Source organism: Magnolia sinica, chromosome 2, assembly GCF_029962835.1.
Source record: "Magnolia sinica isolate HGM2019 chromosome 2, MsV1, whole genome shotgun sequence".
Lineage (NCBI taxonomy): Eukaryota > Viridiplantae > Streptophyta > Magnoliopsida > Magnoliales > Magnoliaceae > Magnolia > Magnolia sinica.
Genome location: NC_080574.1, coordinates 101848712 through 101869403, shown reverse-complemented (window position 1 = coordinate 101869403; position 20692 = coordinate 101848712). Strand labels below are relative to the sequence as shown.

Below are 20692 nucleotides of genomic sequence, written 5' to 3'. Positions count from 1 at the left end.
CCACCACAACTGCCAACTAGTGATGATATATGAAGTTACTATTTTTTTCTGAATTGTAAAAAATCAATTTATTAAGAAAGCGCAAAGCATTACAACCTAGGCAAAAAGAAAGAAATATTACAGTCTTATAAAGATTTTATATAAGAAGCCAATTCCGCTACAAAGCGCTTTGCTTTGGAAGGGACCTCCTCTGCCTTACTGCACTCGTTCCGGAAGCACCATCCATTCCCTTTCCCCACGTATAGACCATAAAGCAGTCAGCAGGGCCAACCTCCAAGGATCTCAACAATTACAACCAAGCCAAACACCGTGCCCATTCAAGAAAAGGTCCATTAATGATTCTGGCATTACCCATAATATATCAGGACCTATGAGGCAGCTCCACAATTGCCTTGCAAACACACAATGGATGAAGAGGTGATTTATAGATTTGGTATTATTCTCCATATAAATAATACAAACCATAGACAATCTTTCCCCTACCTACAAGCTACCCAAAAGCTGCAATTTTCAGAGTGGCTCCATATTGTCACACATATGTCATGTGCTCGCTAACTCCTCCCTCTCCTATCTCCGAAGGGACTCATAATATGACCAAACCGAGAAGCATCCCGACTTATCTTTTAACCACACCATCCTATCCTCTTCTTCATTAATCGGAACATGAGCTTGAAGGCGATCGAGGAGCCTCATAAATTCTTCAATTTCCTCAACTAGCATATTCCTTCGACAAGGTGGTGTCCACACCACCTTAGATCCAATGACAACGAAGCACTTAGATACCATTATATCCTTTTCCACTGCTAAGCATGCCACTCTCGAGAAAGCTTTTTGGAGGGACATGTCTCCAACCCACACATCCTCCCTGAATATGATTCTCTCCCCATTTCTAATCGCAAAGCCTATCCCTACAATAAAACTGGACTTGAGCCTTGCAACTCCCTTCCAAATCCACAATGCTTCATAAAGAGACATGTCTTTTACACCCCATCCTCCAGCTACGCACCTGTACTGCCTACCATTCCTCGCACAAGGCATTCTCTTCTGTCCCGAACTGCCACAAACACTTCCCTCACCCCGTGTGCCATTTAAAATGTTTGGGGATGTTGCTAACCTCCCCGTGAAGGTGGGGGCATTAGCAAAACCCACTATAATTATAAAAGCTACAGATAAGTGAGAGAGTGAATAGTGAAAAGGGAAGAGAAGGAACTGTGTGTGTGTGTGTGTGTGTGTGTGTGTGTGTGTGTGTGTGAGAGAGAGAGAGAGAGAGAGAGAGAGAGAGAGAGAGAGCTAAGAGTCGTTGTCTCTTTTTTAGAGCACGAGAAATATGAGTTTTTGATACTCTAGCTACGTATGATGCTTGATACACAGGCACATGGAAATGGTTTGTAAGGATATAGTAACTCAAGATAAACTGACTACATGGTGCAGCCTGCTGTCTCTGAATAACAGTCCAAAATCAGATTGTCAGACAATCCTACCTCTTATTTGTGGATAACTGTTTGTTGAAACTAGACCATTGGATAGTTTTTAACATTTTATTTTAACTGTCCAATAAATAGGCACCAATCTGATAGGCAGATAATCAAATAAGCATGTATCTTGGTTCATGGTACATCTAAATCAGTGACCATAAATCAGACAGCTTCAATTGAATTACTTAAATCTCACATATGCACTTTTGAAGATAATTTATGAGTACCTATGTATCATCATCACAGTCAACCAGAGTATCAAACTTCTTCTCTACGATACGCTTACAAAAAAGGGAAACATTGGCATCACAACACCTGGGCACTCAGGGGCGTGGCCTATTGCTTCTATAGGTCGAACAACTTCATCTGTATGAGATCAATACCATCCATCAGGTGAGCCACCTAATGTTTGGCTGACTCCAAACATCACACGAATCCAAAACTATAGGAAAGAGTGCAAAATCATTCCTAAAACCTATAAATTCACATGGTGTGGTCCACATGTGTCAGAACAGCGTAATCTTTGCAACATCCTTTCCTACCAGTGATTTGGTATCAAATGATTGGATTGGATGGCATATATAAACAACAGTGACACCCAGATCCATAGCTCAACTGGTAGACTGAGTAGAGATACCTCGTTTCAACACTTGAGGTCTTGGTATCGATCCCTAGTGGGGGTGGCTAACATGGAGTGTGTGTATTGACATGGGTGTGTACTAACAAGCAAACCCCAAAATATATATATATATAAACAACAGTGGGCCCCAATTCAACAAATGGTGGGCCCATCCAAACTCTTCCCTACAGTGTGGCTTGCTTGAGTTTTGGACCGGCCTGATTTTTGGGTTCAGGGTGAACATGTTGCAACACATAATGGACAGGGTGGATCTCATGCACGTTGTGCCCCACAAGCCGCTCAGTTAGCAGTAGGAATGGCCTATCCACCTACTCATCAGGCAAGGACGGTTCATTAAAAAACACTAAAATTTTACTATATTTTTATCAAAAAATTACGGTGATGCACATAGATACGAACGATTACGGTGATGTACATAGATACGTATCTAGTAATTATAGACTTGTCAAATCCAATTAACAAAAAAGATGCAATCTAACAACCCAATCGAGTTATTTGTATTTGCAATAAAGCCATAGAGAGCATGTTTGGTGAAAATTGAGATTTATTAACAACCAAATTTTACCAAACATAAACATTAACAGCTATATGTGCATGCATGTACCTTTAGTTTTCATATATGAATGAAAGATTGTTTATATTTGTCATCATACTTCATTTCATGGATGTTTTGTTTGGGGTTGAGCAGCAATAAGGCAATATTTGAGAAACAAATTTTTTCCAAGATTGAATGTTAGAATTTCGAGGTTGCATTTAAAAAATGAAACCTCAGACCACATTTCCAGTGGAGATGTTTTAAGGCCATTGCACACTGGAAGGCATGGCTTTGGAAAGGCACACAAAGTAGAAACAAGATCAGACAGTTGATCCGCTTCCCGTCTTCCCAAAACAAAACAAATATTTCGCTCATCATAGGCAAGAAACAAGCAGGACATCAATTTTGCACAAAAATCAGTTCTATGCAACCATGTTCACAGGGCATCCAAAACCCATCTTAGTTAAAGTGATATTTAATGTTATCCATGTAGACCATCCTGAAGCCTTCTTTCATGTCATTGACATTGTCCTCTTTTACTTAAACAATCAAAGGAAAATAGGAGGCAGTATAACAGAATACGTACATTGGGTGGTATAGGTTCTTGTGATGTGTTTTGATATCCTTGGGATGGTGGGATAATGACCCGGCGAATACCTCCAACTTTCATTGACTTTACAGCCGCTTCAATGCCTGAGATAACCTGGAAAAAGCATTTCAAGAAATTAAGAATAATAGCTTCCCCAAGTTGATTCCACAATCAATATGACAGGATCATCAAAGTCATTTATTTACATTGCAGTGATTTTAAAGGTGAATGTAAGGCACAGTGTGAGCTAAGAGCCTCCTTGAGCCCTTGAAGCATGAACCTCAGACATTTACACAATTTTGTAGGGCGTGTTGGATTGTAGGATGGAAAGAAAGGAAATGTCCTTCACAACTACTTTTCCTGCATTTGTGAAAGATTTTTTTTTGTAGAAAAGGCATTTTCCCACAGTAGGAATTTCCTGGAACATTTCCAATGTTCAAAGGAAAGGATTTCCAATGTGTCAATATGTCACATGTGCGACATGAGCCGCCATTCATCTCCAAGCACACCACATGTGCATGTGCCAATTTACCACCTGCCCCAAGTGCAATTGTCCATCTTCAAGTGCCCCACATGTGCCATGTGTGAATGTCCACATGTGCCACTATCCATCTTCAAATGCATGTGGCACATAGACAATCTACCATGTGCCACCATCCAATGTTTACAGATATATCAGCCAATATTATCGGTATCGTACGTGGGCGATACGAAACATGGGTGGAGTTTCAAAAATCCTGAGTATCATGCAATGTATTGGCATGTATCGCAGTGTATTGCCGATATCACGAGATATCGGCGACTTTTCCTTTGTAAAGTTCTTTGGTATCCACGATACCTGTCGATATCGACAGATATCGTCAACACCTGACAGGAACCACAAATCTTTCTTCAAAAAAGCTCCCAAAACTCTTTTTTTCTACTTTTTCCTTCAATCTTCTCTTCTAAACACATTGTGGGTGGATTTTGGTCCATCCTTTGGAATCTTTTGAGAGAAAAACCTATATTTCAAACTGGAATGAAGATTTTCCTGGATTTGGGGCCAGTTCTCATTCGGTGAGTGATTTTGCATTTTGATCCTTTTTTTTAATCATACAAAATCAATGTCAAAAAGTTAGAAATTCTTGATTCTAAATATTTTTCATGGAAAATCAAGGATTTGAACCTTCGATTCGAGATTTGAGGGTATGTGGTCTGATTTGGGGGAGAGGAATAGGAGGTGTTTTGAGAATAAGTCAGAAACAGTGGATGCCTCTCCTCAATGAGAGCTATGTATTGGGTTAAAGATTGGGTTTCGAGTTTAAAGGACTTGGATCCTTTTGTGATTGCTCCCTGTTGGGCATTTGATTTTCTTCTGTTGTTTTGTGTCGTCTTTCTTGTATTGTTTTCCGCCTTTGGGCGGCTTCCAATAAAGTTTCATAACCTTTCAAAAAAAATGCTTTTAGACCCCTATTAAAGAGAAAATTATCATGTGCCCATTTCTTTAGCAATTATTCGATTCCTAAATATGCAAATTTGTGTATTTTAACATCTCCTAAAGTTCCATTGAGAAATTCCACCATTTCCTCATGTTTCCTCAATGTTTCCCTAGTTAATGATACATTTTTGGGCATCAGAGATAATATCGGCGATATCTATACATGTTTCCAAATCCCCAGCCAATGATACATGTAACAATATCGATAATACGAACATTGTTTGGTGGAAGGTGTAAAGGTGTATCTAAAGCATCCTTCCATGTGGGTGATGCTTATATTGCCTTAATGGATAAATTTCACTGCATTTTTGTTTTTGCTTAATAAAAAAATTTTGCCTACAAAAAAATGGAGATTCATGGTTTTATAAAAATGTTTTTCCAAGGATCTACAAGGGGGAAAATAAAAAATGAGAAGTACGCCAACTAAAACAATCCATAAAGCATCTGTTCTAGATAATTCCATAAGTTTATTGCTAATTCCTCAAAGAGCGCCTTCTGTCTAAGGTGTATACAACTGAGGTAGGATGACTCTAGGAGTACACATTAAGTATTTCACTTGATGAGGTTCTGCCTCAAGGCTTTGAAGCCGCATCATATGCCTCAACAGATCATAAAATCAAGATATTTCACTTGTATTTCCTCTAGACATCACATTGTCATCAAATCTTACTTTGCCCGATCCAACAACAAATATGAAAGGAACTGTGTCGCCCATTTCGTCCTTGTGATCGTACGTTGAATCAAAGCGCCACCCTTGTTTTGCTGCCAGCCTTCCATAGTAATGAATTGCAACCTTCACAATCAAAAGCAGCAAATAAACCGTATTAAATCAGTGTCCTTACAGTGATATGGCATTTAAAATGTGGACGTCTCATGGAATATAGGACAATGTGAATTTACGGGCCAAAACCAATAATATCAATAGAAATTCTAACTGACATGGTGCATATAATGCACCTATTTCTTTGTTTCACCCAAGACCAAGTTGAGCTCCCATGAAATGTGGAACCCACTGAGATTACTGGTATGTACTTGCAGGTGTACAGAAGGAGCTGCCTCTAACACATGAAAATCGATCACAACTCACCTTGAAAATGAATGCAGCTTCTCTAGAAGATATCTACAGCATCATCCCTTTGAAGAGATGAATGCAATAGGAATATTTTACCATTATTATGATCATTTTGGTCAACTCTGAAAACCGACAATATTTCTCTACTAGATTCATTCAAACCAAAAGGCTTTCTGCAACTCTACCAATTCCTCTTTCTTCGTTGTTGAAAGTGAGATGGTAATATCATGGTTTTAAATAGCAATTTTGGAGTGCAACCATGGTATTCAAAATGGTTACTTAATGGCCATTACTTAAAGTTAACTTTGGGACCCGTTACACGATATTGGGCGGTAACGCCCATTCTGGAAGGAGAAAAAAAAAAGGCCCATAACGAGCCTGTAAGGACCATAATGGCCGTTACAGCCCATAACAGGACGATACAGGGCTGTACTGGGCCGATGCAGACATTTTCTTCCTTTAAAAAAAATTAACCATTATAGGGCCGTAACAGCTGCTATGGCCCATACCATAAGGGCCATAAGACTGGCCAATAGTGGCCATTACAGCCAATGTTAACATTATTGAATACCTTGAGTGCGACTCACCTGAAGAACCAAACCAGAAATTTGCCCCAATCCATTTGATTCTGCAATAATACTTTCTCAGTTCCATTTTAGTCTGGTGACTCATTTTGTTCCCCACCGAAATTAAGACAACTGGGCAGAGTTGATCAGTGTTGAACAATATTTAGAACTATGAGTAATATCCAAATTCTTATATGGAAACTAAATTTGACATTATATACTAAAGGAGAGGGAAATTTGCAAAAGAAAGGTAACAGGAAGCAATGTTCAGTGTGTCGAATGTATAGGCCAACATATCGGCTGATATTTTTGGTTCCACAGGTCAGATATGCAAAACCATCCAAGAATAGAAAATTCCCCGTGTATCAACAAAAATCCACAATTTTTATGCATGCCGATATGTCGCGATATTTGCAATAGTTTGTTATATTGTAGATGTCTTTGCGATACATGCAATATTTCAACTAAAACCAGCATAACCAGCGAAATTAGAAAAATAATAGCAATAATAAACTACTTGTTGCCCAAAGTTTTTTGGGATTCTCTTTGTAGTTGTGGTTAACAACTCCACTTTGGTTGTTTGCATCAGAACATGAATTTAGTGGAGAAATAGTGATCAGAGAAATATTTCTCAGCATAGTTTTGTCCGAGCACATTGTTTTATCACTTAAACAAATGGAAACCTATTGTGTATAGCTTTTTGTTATATTTTGAATTCTAAGTTAGTAATCATGTCCTGAAGTTTCACTGAAAATACCATCATTTTCTTATTGTTTCCCAATGATTCTTAGGCCATTATATATTATAAGATACATGCTACATTTCCAATGTTTCCCATGATATTTCTGTATCCAAAGGGCGCGATGCATGGTGCAAATTCATGGGACCTCCAACAGACTCGAACCCAACCCTAGGCATCAAAGCCATTCTCCACTTTTGCCCGTCTTGGATGACTGATGGAGAACCCCACCACAACATGCAAATGAACATTTAAAACTAAAAAGGCCACTAATTCGTGTTCAAATCAAAAGTCTATCACGGGAACAGTTAGGATTGTGAGTCACCTACAAATAACTTTGATTTGTCAAGAGGACTTTATGTGGTATTGTCACACATAATTCATATGCGTTCTCTCTCCACTACCAACATCCACTCTCTTCCACCACATAACCAACACTGCTTCCCTCTCCCCTCTCTTAATCTCTCAACCCTCATAATTAATTTCTACCCTTTCAATTAATCTCTCAACATGGTGTTTAGTAAAAGATCTCGACTGAATGATTCTCATGTACTTCCTTCAAACAATGAATATGATGCCGAAGATATGGTCAATATCGATGATACCAACATTGAAGAGCTTCAAGGGGAACATTTCGAAGAGGATGGTGGTGACTACTTTTGTAGCTTCTACACAAGAACGGACAAGATCCGACAGTAACTTAAAACCGCTACTGGATGAAGTTATTTTATAAGGGGTGGCGGAAGGAAAAAATTAATAATAATCTAGGAGGTACAAAGAGTGGGTTTTGTAAGCACAATAAGAAGAATTTTGTCAGTTCCTAGAAGAGATTCATGTACACTTCTTTGGTCCGCCTGAGAAGAAAGTTGCAATTGGTAGATGCGTGGCTTGATGAATAATCGCTCGGAATATGAACGAGTGCGTCAAGAGGTTGAAGCTGCTAAGAAACAAAGTAGGCCTTCTTCATTGAGGAACTCAACACTAATGCAACGATGTGTCCAATCATCGCCTAGCCCACTTGAGGATGCATTCGCTGTACAAGATAGAAATTTTGTGGACCTCAAGATAGTCAAAGCGTTGTGTACTCATGGAATATCTTTCAATGTATTGTGAAACCCTCAATTCCATGAGATGATATCTGCAATAAACAGGGGTCCGAAAGGTTATAAATGTCCTTCATTTTATAAGGCTAGAACGTTATCATTAGATGAGGTGAAAAGGAACAAAGACAGAGAATTATATACTATGAAAGACACTTGGCATGCTAATGGAGTGTCAATTATTTCAAATGGGTAGACGGATGTTAAGAACAAGCCACCAATAAATAGAATTGCAGAAAACGAGATAATTTTGAAGCAGAAAATGAGATAAGAGCAAATATTGCAGAATTATTATTGAAAGATATTGAAGAGGTTGGACCATCAAATGCTATAAAGATTGTGACAGACAATACGGCAAACTGCAAATTTGAATAGAAGCAGGTTCTCAAATATTTTGGTCTCCATATGTTGTTCACACATTAAATTTGATTTTCAAAGGCTTAGAAATCTCATTTGATTAGTTAAGAACAATGTATTTGATGGGTAAAACAATTGTCAAATACTTTAGAAATCATACCCATGCATTTGTTATATTTTGAGCTCCAGTCAAAATTAGAATTATTAGAAGTGGCAAAAACACAACTTGCCTCACACCATATCATGTTGAGAAGGCTTGTTGATGTGAGCAAATCCCTGTCTACTGTAAATTTTTTTCAAAATCATGGAAAGAGTGGGTGAAAAGTGGAAAGGAAAGTACAATAGAAGCAGAGGCCGAAGTGACAGAGCGCAAAAAGAATGATAAGTTCTGGAACAATGTGGATGTAACACTAACGATGACAAAACTCATTTATAAATTAATCAAATTTTGTGATAGAGATGGTCGAATCATGAGCAAGGTATATGAAGGAATGGGTAAAATGCTGGGTGAAATCAAAGATAATTTATGAAGTACTAAAAAGAATAATAATGTCCAGAAATTGAGAGTATTGTGCTAAAGTGGGAAAGAATGAATATTCCTATACATTGTCTTGGTTTTGCTTTGTCGCCAGTGTTATGATCCGATGGAAGTATGCCTGCTCTTAGGGGCATGATCCGAGAGAGCCTTAATCAAGATAAAGAAGTCAATATTGGTGTTTTCAAAGCATTTGATAGAATAGCACGAGACCAAAATGAGGCAAAGTTATTACACAAACAATTTGCAGATTTTCACATGCAAAGAGATCATCACTCCATGGCTACTGCTTGCATGGATACTGCGAGTATGGATTGGACGCCATAGATTGGTGGGCAAGGCATGGATCGAAAACACCAAAACGAGCAGAAGTGGCTAGAAAAATATACTCACAGCCAATCACAACTTCATCTGCCAAGCGAAAATCAGATTACTTATTCATTTATTCATAATGTCAAGAGAAACTTATTAAATTTGTTACAGGCTAAAATGTAAAAAAATAAACGGCAAGTCAATATGACAGAAGACATGAATCTTGTAGCCGTCGTCTCTGAAGTTAATATGGTAAATGAGGATGTTGAATGGTGGGTAGATTCTGGCACTACCGGACATGTTTGTAGAAATTACAACATGTTCAATTCCTACAAAATAGTGGAGGATACTCAAGAACTATATATGGGGAATGCCCCCACATCCAAGGTTGTAGGAAAAATGAAGGTACGTTTCAATCTAACTTCCGGAAAAGTCCTTACTCTGAACGATATGCTGCATGTACCGGATATTAGGAGGAATCTTATATCAACTAGTCTACTGACTAAGTTTGGATTCAGACTCCTATTTGAATCCGATAAATTAATTGTATAAAAAAATGGTGTATATGCAAGGAAGGGTTATAAATCCAATGGAATGTTCAAGTTGAACCTTATGAATGAAAATTCTTCTTCCGTTTTTATGCTCAATTCACATGATGTTTGGCATGCTAGATTAGGACATTAATTATCGTAGTATGGATAATATGTCTAATCTTACTCTAATTCCTAAGTATACAAAATGATGCAGGATATAAAAATTAAATATGATATGCGAGATTTCAGGCTTAAGATCACGTTAGTTCAAAAACAATTACACAAATTTCATATCCCACATGAAAGTCCAAACATTCAATTAAGGGGAATCTAGGCGGGTCCAGGCCTACACATGATAGGGCTGGATCAATAAAAATTATGAACCAAACGATACTCAAAGATAAGAAATAATCATCCACACATGCATAGTAATCAGTCCCTAATCCAAGGGATTCAGAAATTCCAATTCCGGGAACCCTAGGGTAAGAAAATGGGCATAAAATTGGAGATTTGAGTAATTTAGGATTAGGTTTAGGGTTTTGGGATGAAAGTGGAGTGAAAGAGAAGAGAGATACAAACCAAAGAAGTACCGCATGCGTGGACAACAACAATGGCCCAGACAAACGTGCATGTGATCTCAGCCGCACGTGTGTGGGGCACACTATTCAGAAAAAGGCCACCTTGGCCCTGGTCGGCCAGGGATGGACTCCAAAACCCCCAAATCTCAGCTCGATCCGATGTACAGTTTGTGCGTGGTGCTCCGCCTAAGTTTCAGCCCTCCTGTAGGGCCAGATTCTGAAATTCTGATGTGGGGAAAAGAATTGCTGCAGTAGATGATTGATTTGAAGTGTAGATGATGTGGTAAGGTGAGAAGAATGGATGGTAGAAGATGGGTAGTAGAGATGGCGATGGATAGGGGCGAATCGGGATAGATGTGGCTTCGCACCATGGTAGTTAACCCTTCGATGAAGGGAAGGCTTTGCACCCAATTAGGCTTCACAACTCAGAGAGTAGGAAAACGCAAAATTTTTATTAATCTTCAATGAATAAAAAAAGCTACAAGGGGTGCCTATTTATAAGAAAATCCTATACCCCAAAACTCGCACTATGTGCGCAACCTATTACTTGGTGATGAAGTAAACCAAAATAAAAACTAATTAAATAAATCTAAAGCGTCCATGATGTTCTAAATTACATTAAGAAGCAAAACCTAAAATATAAAATCAATCTAACTAATGGGTCACGATCATGAAATCCCATGATGGGCTTTTCTTGACTAACGGGCCCACTCTTTTGAATCAAAACTCCGTCTTCTAGCTAGGAGGCCCTCCCTGGACATCGTCATCAATCCAGATCGATGGTGGGGCCCTCCTTCTGGCATACGAGCATAGGCGGGTAGTGTGCATGCACGTGTGGACCGCGTGCGCGGGATGTCCCCATCAATTCTCCCCAGTTGCGAAGATTTCGCCACTGGCGAAATAAAACTCCTGAACCGCTCCGAGATGTAAGGATCAAGTCTCTGAAGCTCCTCCTCAGCGAGCCACGTATTGATTGAAGCTGGACATGACTTCCACTTAACCAGGTACTTCTGAAACCCGCCGTCCGACATTGAAACTATCTAATGGTCCAGGATATCCTCTATTTTCTCTTTGGGTGTGTGAAGGTTAGGTATAGGAGGCAGAGGCTGAGAAGAAATGTTAGGAAGAGTAGGTATGAGAGATAGAGGCTGGGATAATGGGTCGGGACGGGTAAGTATGGGACGTAGAGGCTGAGAGAATGGGTCGGGACGGGTAGGTATGGGACCTAGAGGCTAGGAAAATGAGTTGGGAATGGTAGGTATGGGAGGTAGAGGCTAGGAAGAAAGGACAAGAAGAATGGATATGGGAGGTAGAGGTTGGGAAAATGGGTTGGAAAGGGGCCATGGTTCAAGGGATAAATATGGAAAATCAGGATGGGTGGGCGAAGAGCCGAACAAAGTATGAGTGGTCTTCTGAAAAGTAACTAGACCCTCTAAATCAAATATGAAAATAATTCCCATAGAAGGTGAAAGATCTACCCCATACACATTGAGACCGCTTCGTTTTATAATTTTGAAAGGTCCAGCGCTACGCACGTATAACTTATGAACGGCCCCCGGAGGGTACCGCTTGAGCCAGATGAGGACCATCACAGAGTCCCCAATATTGAATTCTTTGAAACATTTATACTGGTTTGCAGAAAATTTGTAATGTTTAGTAGTGATCTTTTGCCTGATTTCTTGATACCATGAATGAATGTGATGTGCAAAAGACTCTGCAGGCTCTGACACCCTATGGGACAATGACATAGGGACAAGATCAATAGGTTTCCTAGGTTTATAAACAGTAACAATTTCATAAGGACTGAGACCTGTGGACCTATCGACACAACTATTAAACGCAAACTCGGCTGCAAGTATTACGGTGTCCCATATTCTGGTGTGCTCTATATCCCTCCTAGGGGGAGACACATCTGGTAGATCATCAGGAAAGACATCACGTAACTTATCCATTACCGAAATGGCCTCAGTAGGCAACTCTGCACTAGCCTCTGATGCACTCTCTCTAGCCACAAGGCCGCACATGTTGTACCTCTCAAAATAGTGGTCTTGATGTCTCTCATGGGGTGGGTGCACGAGTGCACACCCATAATTGATTCCTTGACCAACTCCATTCATTGGTCTATCCTCTAGGCCACTTACCTGAGATTGGACATCTACCCCAATTGTTAGGTTTGTCCTGGCGATGGTCTTTAGTCGAGTAATGTATACATCAAGCTGTTCAAAGCATTGGTCCATTTCCAAGCACTTAATCAAAGACTCCAACTTCTGAGACAACATATTTAGTGACTCTTGCAATTGTTCCATGTTTAGTGTAGGGTATCAACCAAAATTCAGCAATATAATTGTCAAAATATAAGAAATTTTTTTTTTTTTAAGAAACAACCTAGTTTCTAAAAACGAAAAAGGAAAGTTTTTTAAAACAAGTTAGGAAAGTTTCTAAAAAATAAAAAAAATAAAAAACAACCTAGTTTCTAAAAACGAAAAAGGAAAGTTTCTAAGAAAAACAAAATAGGAAAGTTTCTAAAAAAAAAAAATTAGGAAAGTTTCTAAAGAAAAAAACAACCTAGTTTCTAAAGTAAAAGAAAAAGGAAAGTTTCTGAAAATAGAAAGTAAGTTAGTATCTAAAAAAGAAAAAGGAAAGTGAACTAGTTTCTAAAAAAAGAAAAAGGAAAGGAAATTACTTTCTAAAAACATATTAAGAAAGTTTCTAAAAAACAGAAAAGGAAAGTTTCTAAACCTAGAAATAGAAAGCTAAGTTAATTTCTAAAATAATTCAAATAAGGGGATAACATAAAATTTCATCAGCTTATGTCAGGGTTTATGGACCTCTAAACAGCCATATATGATGAGAATTGATGTGTAATGGACATAAACAACCAAACCCTAAATATGTAATGAATTCCCCTACAAGAACCCTAGGCTCTGATACCAAATTTGATGCAAGACATGAAAATTAAATATGATATGCGAGATTTCAGGCTTAAGATCACGTTAGTTCAGAAACACTTACACAAATTCCATATCCCACATGAAAGTCCAGACATTCAATTAAGGGGAATCTATGCAGGTCCAGGCCTACACATGATAGGGCTAGATCAATAAAAATTATGAACCAAACGATACTCAAAGATAAGAAATAATCATCCACACATGCATAGTAATCAGTCCCTAATCCAAGGGATTCAGAAATTCCAATTCGAGAAACCCTAGGGTAAGAAAATGGGCATAAAATTGGAGATTTGAATAATTTAAGGTTAAGTTAGGGATTTTGGGTGAAAGCGGAGTAAAAGAGAAGAAAGGGACGAACCAAAGAAGTACCGCATGCGTGGACAACAACAATGGCACAGACACATGTGCGTGTGATCCCGGCCGCACTTGTGTAGGGCCCACTATTCAGAAAAAGGCCACCTTAGCCCTGGTCGGTCAGGGATGGACTCCAAAACCCCCAAATCTCAGCTCAATCCGATGTACGGTTTGTGCGTGGTGATCCGCCCAAGTTTCAGCCTCCTGTAAGGCCAGATTCTGAAATTCTGATGTGGGGAGGAGAATTGCTGCAATAGATGATTGATTTGAAGTGTAGATGATGGGGTAAGGTGAGAAGAATGGATGGTAGAAGATGGGTAGTAGAGATGGGGATGGATGGGGGCGAATCGGGATAGATGTGGATTCGCACCACGATAGTTAACCCTTCGATGAAAGGAGGGCTTCGCACCTAATTAGGCTTCACAACTCAGAGAGTAGGAAAACGCAGAATTTTTATTAATCTTCAATGAATGAAAAAAGCTACAAGGGGTGCCTATTAATAAGAAAATCCTATACCCCAAAACTCGCACCATGTGCGCAACCTACTACTTGGCAATGAAGTAAACCAAAATAAAAACTAATTAAATAAATCTAAAGCATCCATGATGTTCTAAATAACATTAATAAGCAAAACCTAAAATATAAAATCAATCTGACCTGTGGGCCACGATCATGAAATCCCATGATGGGCTTTTCTTGACTAACGACTCTTTTGAATCAAAACTCCGTCTTCTAGCTAGGAGGCCCTCCCTGGACATCGTCATCAATCCAGATCGATGGTGGGGCCCTCCTTCCGGCATACGAGCATAGGGGGGGTGGTGTGCGTGCATGTGTGGACGGCGTGCACAGGATGTCCCCGTCACAAAACCTAATGACAAATGTAGTATTTGTGTACAATCCAAAATAATCAAAAAACCGTTTCCAAGAGTGAAAAGAGAATCACAACTCCTAGACCTGGTTCATAATGACATATGTGAAATGAGCAATTTAATAACAAGAGGGGGAAAGAGGTACTTCATAACTTCTCCCGTTATACCCTAGTATACCTATTGAAGAATAAAGATGAGGCATTATAGAAATTCAAGATATATAAAGCAGAAGTAGAGAACCAGTTAAACTGAAAGATTAAAATCCTAAGGTTGGACAGGAGAGGAGAATATCTATCCTTAGAATTCTCAAAGTTTTACAAAACTCATGGCATAATTCACCAAATTACAGCTCCCTGTTCACCCCAACAAAATGGGATAGCAGAACGGAAAAATAGATCTATCATAGACATGGTAAACTCTATGCTAAATAATGCAAGTTTAAGTTTAGGATTATGGAGAGAAACCCTATTGACTACCTGTCATATCTTTAATAGGATACCTCACTCTAAGACTTATAAGACTCCATATGAACTATGGAAGAATAGGATTCCTAACATCTCATTCTACAAGTTATGGGGTTGTAGAGCCTTAGTTCGGCTTACTGAGCCTAAAAAACCCAAAGACAGGGTTGAGATCTCTTGAGTGTATTTTTAAAGGATATGCATAAAATAGTAAGGCTTATAGGTTTCTAGTTGTAGAATCTAATTATGCAATCCCAGTAAACACAATAATAGAATTAGGGCTATACACGAGTCAAGCTAGCTCGAAAAGCTCGCTCGACTCAGCTCGAATTGACTCGGCTTGAAAGGCCGACTCAAGGCGAGTCAAGCTTGTTTACTAAAGCTCGAGTTGAGTTCAAGCCAAGTTCAACCATGGTGTATTTCAACTCGACTCGAACTCGAGTTCGAGCTCGAGCTCGACTCGACTTGAGTAATATATTTTACTAATATATATTATATATATTATATTAATATTAAATATAATATATATATATATAAGTTAAAAAAAGAAGTTAAAACTTAAAAGTTTTTACTAAAAAACCCTACCCAACCCTACCCGTCCCCATTCCCCCTTTTTTTGTTTCCCTTACCCTATCGAGGTAAACTCGACTTGACTCGAGATAAACTCGACTCCACTCGACTCGAACCACTAGCTCGACTTGAACTCGACTCAAAAGCTTTGGCAAACAAGCCAAGCTTCAATGTTGAGCTCGATTGCAAGCTCGAGCTCGAACTCGAGTATAGCATGGACGAGTCAAGCCGAGCTTGGCCCACCTCAACTCGACTCGAGTCGATGTACAGCCCTAAATAAAATCTAAATATGTCAAGTTTTATGAAAACTCATTCTCTTCTATAACTAGAAAAGAGATAAGATCTCACGATCCTAATACAAGCAGTAGTTTTCAGATACCTGATCAAGATATCAGCAGTCTCGATAAAGAGGACATAGAACCTAGAAGGACCAAGAGGATTAGAACAGGTACATCTTTTGAACCCGACTTCTACCTTCTGTTAATAGGAGATAAAGATAACATAACAGAGGAAACCATGTTGATATATAACATAGAAAATGATCCGGTAACAATGCTTCTTCTTGAAAGGAAGCTATAAATGATGAGATGGATTCTATATTGCAAAATAGAACATGGAAGCTTGTTGATCTGCCCCCAGGATCAAAACCAATAAGCTGTAAATGGATTTTCAAAAGAAAACTAAGACCAAATGGAACTATAGAAAGGTTTAAGGCTAGATTAGTGGCTAGAGGACTTACACAAAAAGAAGGTATTTATTTTTTCGATACCTATGCTCCAGTAGCAATGATATCAACTATCCGAGTTTTAGTTGCTCTAGCATCCATTTATAAGTTAGAAATTCATCAGATGGATATAAAGACAGCTTTTCTAAATGGTAACCTTGATGAAGAGGTTTATATGGAGCAACCAGAAGGTTTTATAGTTCCAGGACATGAAAATAAAGTGTGTAACTTGATCAAGTCGCTATATGAACTTAAACAAGCACCTAAGCGATGGGATGAAAAATTCGATAAAGTAGTCACCTCATATGGCTTTAAGATTAATGAATCTGATAAATGTGAATATTTGAAATTCTCTGATAATAAAGGAGTCTGATGCAGGACATAGAAATTAAATATGATATACAAGATTTCATACTAAGTTAGAAATAATCACAAAAATTCCACAACCCACATAAAGTCAAGCATTCAACAAGGGGGATCTACAAGGGTCCAAGCCTACACATGCTAAGGCTGGATCAATTAAAATTATAGACAAAACAATGATCAAAGGAGAGTAGATTCATCCACACATGCAAAGGATTATTTCTCAAATCCAAGGGATTCACATGTTTCAATTCAAGAAACCCTAGGGTTATAAAAGGGGAATAGAACTTGAGATTTAGGATAATCTAGGGTTAGGGCTAGGGAAATAGGGTGAGAAATGAGTGAAATAGAGGAAATAGACGAACCCAAGGTGATCCACACGTGTGGACAGCGGCTGGGCCCAGACGCACCTGTGTGGGATCCTGGCCGCACATGTGTGAGGCCCACGAATCTGAAATCGGCCAACTTGGGTCTGGTCAACCAAGGGAGGTCCACCTTCACACCAAATTTCGGGACGATCGGATGTCCGGTTTGTGCACGGTGCTCCTCCGAAGTTTCAGCACTCCTGCAGGGCCTAATTCTGCAAATCTGCTGTAGAGGAAGGATTAGCTGCAAAACGGGATGGATTTGGAGATGGGATGGCTTGGGAGATGATAAATATTGAGGGTAGGAGATGGGGGCGATTTGAGATGAGTGCGGCTTTGCACCACAGTAGTTAGCCCTTTGATGAAGTGAGGGTTTCGCACCCAATTGGATTTCCACAACTTAAAAGAATTAGAGAAGCAGGAAAACGCAAAATTTTATTCATAATATTCAATCAGAAAAAACCTACAATGGGTTGCCTATTTATAAGAAAAACCTATACCCCAAAAGTCACGCTATGTGCGCATCCTATTACTTAGAGACGAAGTAACAAAAATAACAACTAATCAAAGAAATATAAACCGTTCATGATATTCATAATAACAATAATAAGCAAAACTCAAAGTACTAGATCATCTAGAGTAGTGGACCACGATCATGAGATCCAATAGTGGGATCCACGTGATGATCAGGTCCACTACAAGGAACTAAAACACGGTCCTCTAACTAGGAGACCCTCCCTGGATGTCGTCATCGATCCAGATCGATGGTGGGGCCCTCCTACTTGCGTACGTCCGTAGGGGGTGTGCGTGTGTGCGAGATGTCCCCATCAACTCTCCGCATATGCGAAGATTTCGCCACTGGTGAAACAAAACTCCTGAACCGCTCCAAGATGTCAGGATCAACTCGTTAAAGCTCCTCCTCAGTGAGTCACGTACTATCTGAAGCTGGGTGTGACTTCCACTTAACCAGGTACTTTTGAAACATATCTTCCGACGTTGATATTATTTAATGGTCCAGAATATCCTATCTCCTCTCTAGGTGTGGGAAGAAAAGGTATGGGAGGTAGAGGTTGGGAAGAAGGGTCGATAAGAGGCCATGGATCAAAGGAACGGTCTGGGGAATCCGGATGGTTAGGCAAAAGGCCAGATGTATCAGGGGTCCCCTAAAAAGCAACTAGATCCTCCACATTGAATGTGGAACTAATTCCCATGGAAGGTGGAAGATCTACCACATATGCATTGAAACCGTTTCGTTTTATAATTTTGAATGGTCCAGCGCTACGCGCATGTAATTTACGAACGGCTCCCTAAGGGTACCGCTCTGGCCTGATGCGGACCATCATAAAGTCCCCTACATTGAATTCCTTGAAACATTTATGTTAGTCTGCAGAAAGTTTGTAATGTTCATTACTAGTAATGATCTTTCGCCTGATTTCTTGATGCAATGAATGAATGTGATGCGCAAGAGACTCTGCAGACTCTGATAGCCTATGGGATAGTGACATAGGGACAAGATCAATAGGCTTCTTGGGTTTATAACCAATAACAACTTCAAAAGGACTCAAACCTGTGGACCTATTGACAAAACTATTAAATGCAAACTCGGCTATAGGTAATACGGTGTCTCATGTCCTGGTGTGCTCCCCCACTAAACATCTAAGCAAACTCCCTACGCGCCTATTGACCACCTCAGTCTAACCATTGGTCTGAGGGTGGTAGGCAGAAGAAAATTGGAGCCTAGTATTCATCATATGTCATATTGTCTTCCAAAAATAACTCATGAATTGCACGTCACGGTCAGACACTATGGTTTTTGGTAACCCATGAAGTTTGACGACCTCACTAAAGAACAACTTGGCAACATGAGATGCATTAGAAGTCTTAAAATAAGGAATGAAGTGGGCCATTTTAGAAAAACGGTCCACGACAACAAATATGGAATCATGTTTCCGAATAGTCTTGGGGAGCCCAAGCACGAAGTCCATACTGATGTCCTGCCAAGGGATGAATGGAACTGGCAAAGGTGTGTATAGTCCCATATTTATTTATTTTTTCTTTGCCGGTTAACACGTATGACATTGCCCTATAATTTTGGTCACGTCTCGATTGAGGCTTGGCTAATAGAACCTATCGTCCACTAGGGCAATGGTCTTGTCTCGACCAAAATGACTCGCAACCCCTCCTGAATATAACTCTCATATAAGAAAATCGCGGAGGGAGGTGCACGGTATGCATAAGCGATCACTCATAAACGAATATCCGTCTAAAATCAAGCACTCACTGCTAGCTCCTGACAGACTCTCTAACAACGACGCATACACAATTCCAAAATCTGGGCACTCAAAATAATCCTCCTTAACACGCTCGAGGCTCGTGACTTTGACACTCATAGAATTGAGTAACGCGACTCGACGACTCAACGCGTTGGCAGGCTTATTCTCTACACCGGCCTTGTGCTTAAGCACAAAAGTGTACTCTTGAAGGAATTGGACCCACTTGGCATGAGAGTTCAGATATCTCAAGGCCTCGTGATCTGAGAACAAAAAGAATTCTTACGGCAATTGATAATAACGCCAGTGGCACAGTGATTGCACTACCGCGTAGAATTCTTTGACATGAGTAGAATATTTTTGCTTCGCCTCATTCAGTTTCTCACTAAAAAAAGCGACAGGGTGCCCTTCCTGGCTAAGTACTCCTCCTGTGCCGACTCCTAACACGTCGCATATGACTTCAAAAACTTTCGAAAAATCGAGAAGTCGCGTGACTGGAGCTTCGGTCATCCTGACCTTTATCTCCTTGAAGGCTTTCGAGGCTGCCTTCGTCCATTGAAACTCTCCCTTTTTAATGCAATCCGTGATGGGAGCCATAATGGAACTGAAGCCTCGAATGAATTGCCTATAGAAGGTGGCCAAGCCGTGAAAGTTACGCACCTCGTGAATATTGCAGGGTTCAGGCCAATTGACAGTGACTTTGACCTTCTTCGGATCCGCCAATACACCCTCAGCTGACACAATAAAACCTAAGAAGATAACACTACAAGACATAAACGCACACTTCTTTAGGTTAGCGTACAGTTTATCGGCTCTAAGGATCCCACAAACCTGCCTCAAATGATTGAGGTGTTGTTCCTTGGTCATACTATAAATCAAGATATCATTAAAGTAGACGACCATGAACTTCCCCATAACGGGTCTCAACACTTGGGTCATCACACGCATGAAAGTACTTGGGGGCATTAGTCAGCCCGAAAGGCATGACTAGCCACTCGTATAACCCATCCTTCGTCTTGAAAGCCGTCTTCCACTCATCACCAAGGCGTACAGGGATTTGGTAATAACCACTTTTGAGGTCAATTTTTAAGAAGATAGTAGCATTGGCCATCATATCCAACATGTCATCAAGACGCGGTATGGGAAACCGATACTTAACTATGATTTTGTTGATGGCCCTACTATCAACACACATCTTCCATGTGTCATCCTTCCTAAGTGTAAGAAGGGTGAGCACGGCACACGGGCTCATGCTCT

General features: G+C 39.8%; 1 protein-coding gene across 4 annotated transcripts in view; it reads right to left on the bottom strand.

The window, feature by feature from the left end:
* LOC131237320 (peptidyl-prolyl cis-trans isomerase FKBP17-1, chloroplastic-like) overlaps positions 1-20692 on the bottom strand; it is a 67188-nt gene that overhangs the window by 31392 nt on the left and 15104 nt on the right. For 3 of the 4 annotated variants that reach the window (XR_009167177.1, XM_058235029.1, XM_058235028.1), the window contains exons 2-3: positions 5387-5509; positions 3237-3353 (exon numbers count right to left, since the gene is read on the bottom strand). Coding sequence is in view for 3 of the 4 variants with exons in the window: in XM_058235029.1 (XP_058091012.1) it covers positions 3237-3353; positions 5387-5509 (240 nt within the window). In the remaining variant the exon portion in view is untranslated. The remainder of the gene's footprint in view (positions 1-3236; positions 3354-5386; positions 5510-20692) is intronic. The other variant, XM_058235030.1, reaches the window with a different exon arrangement.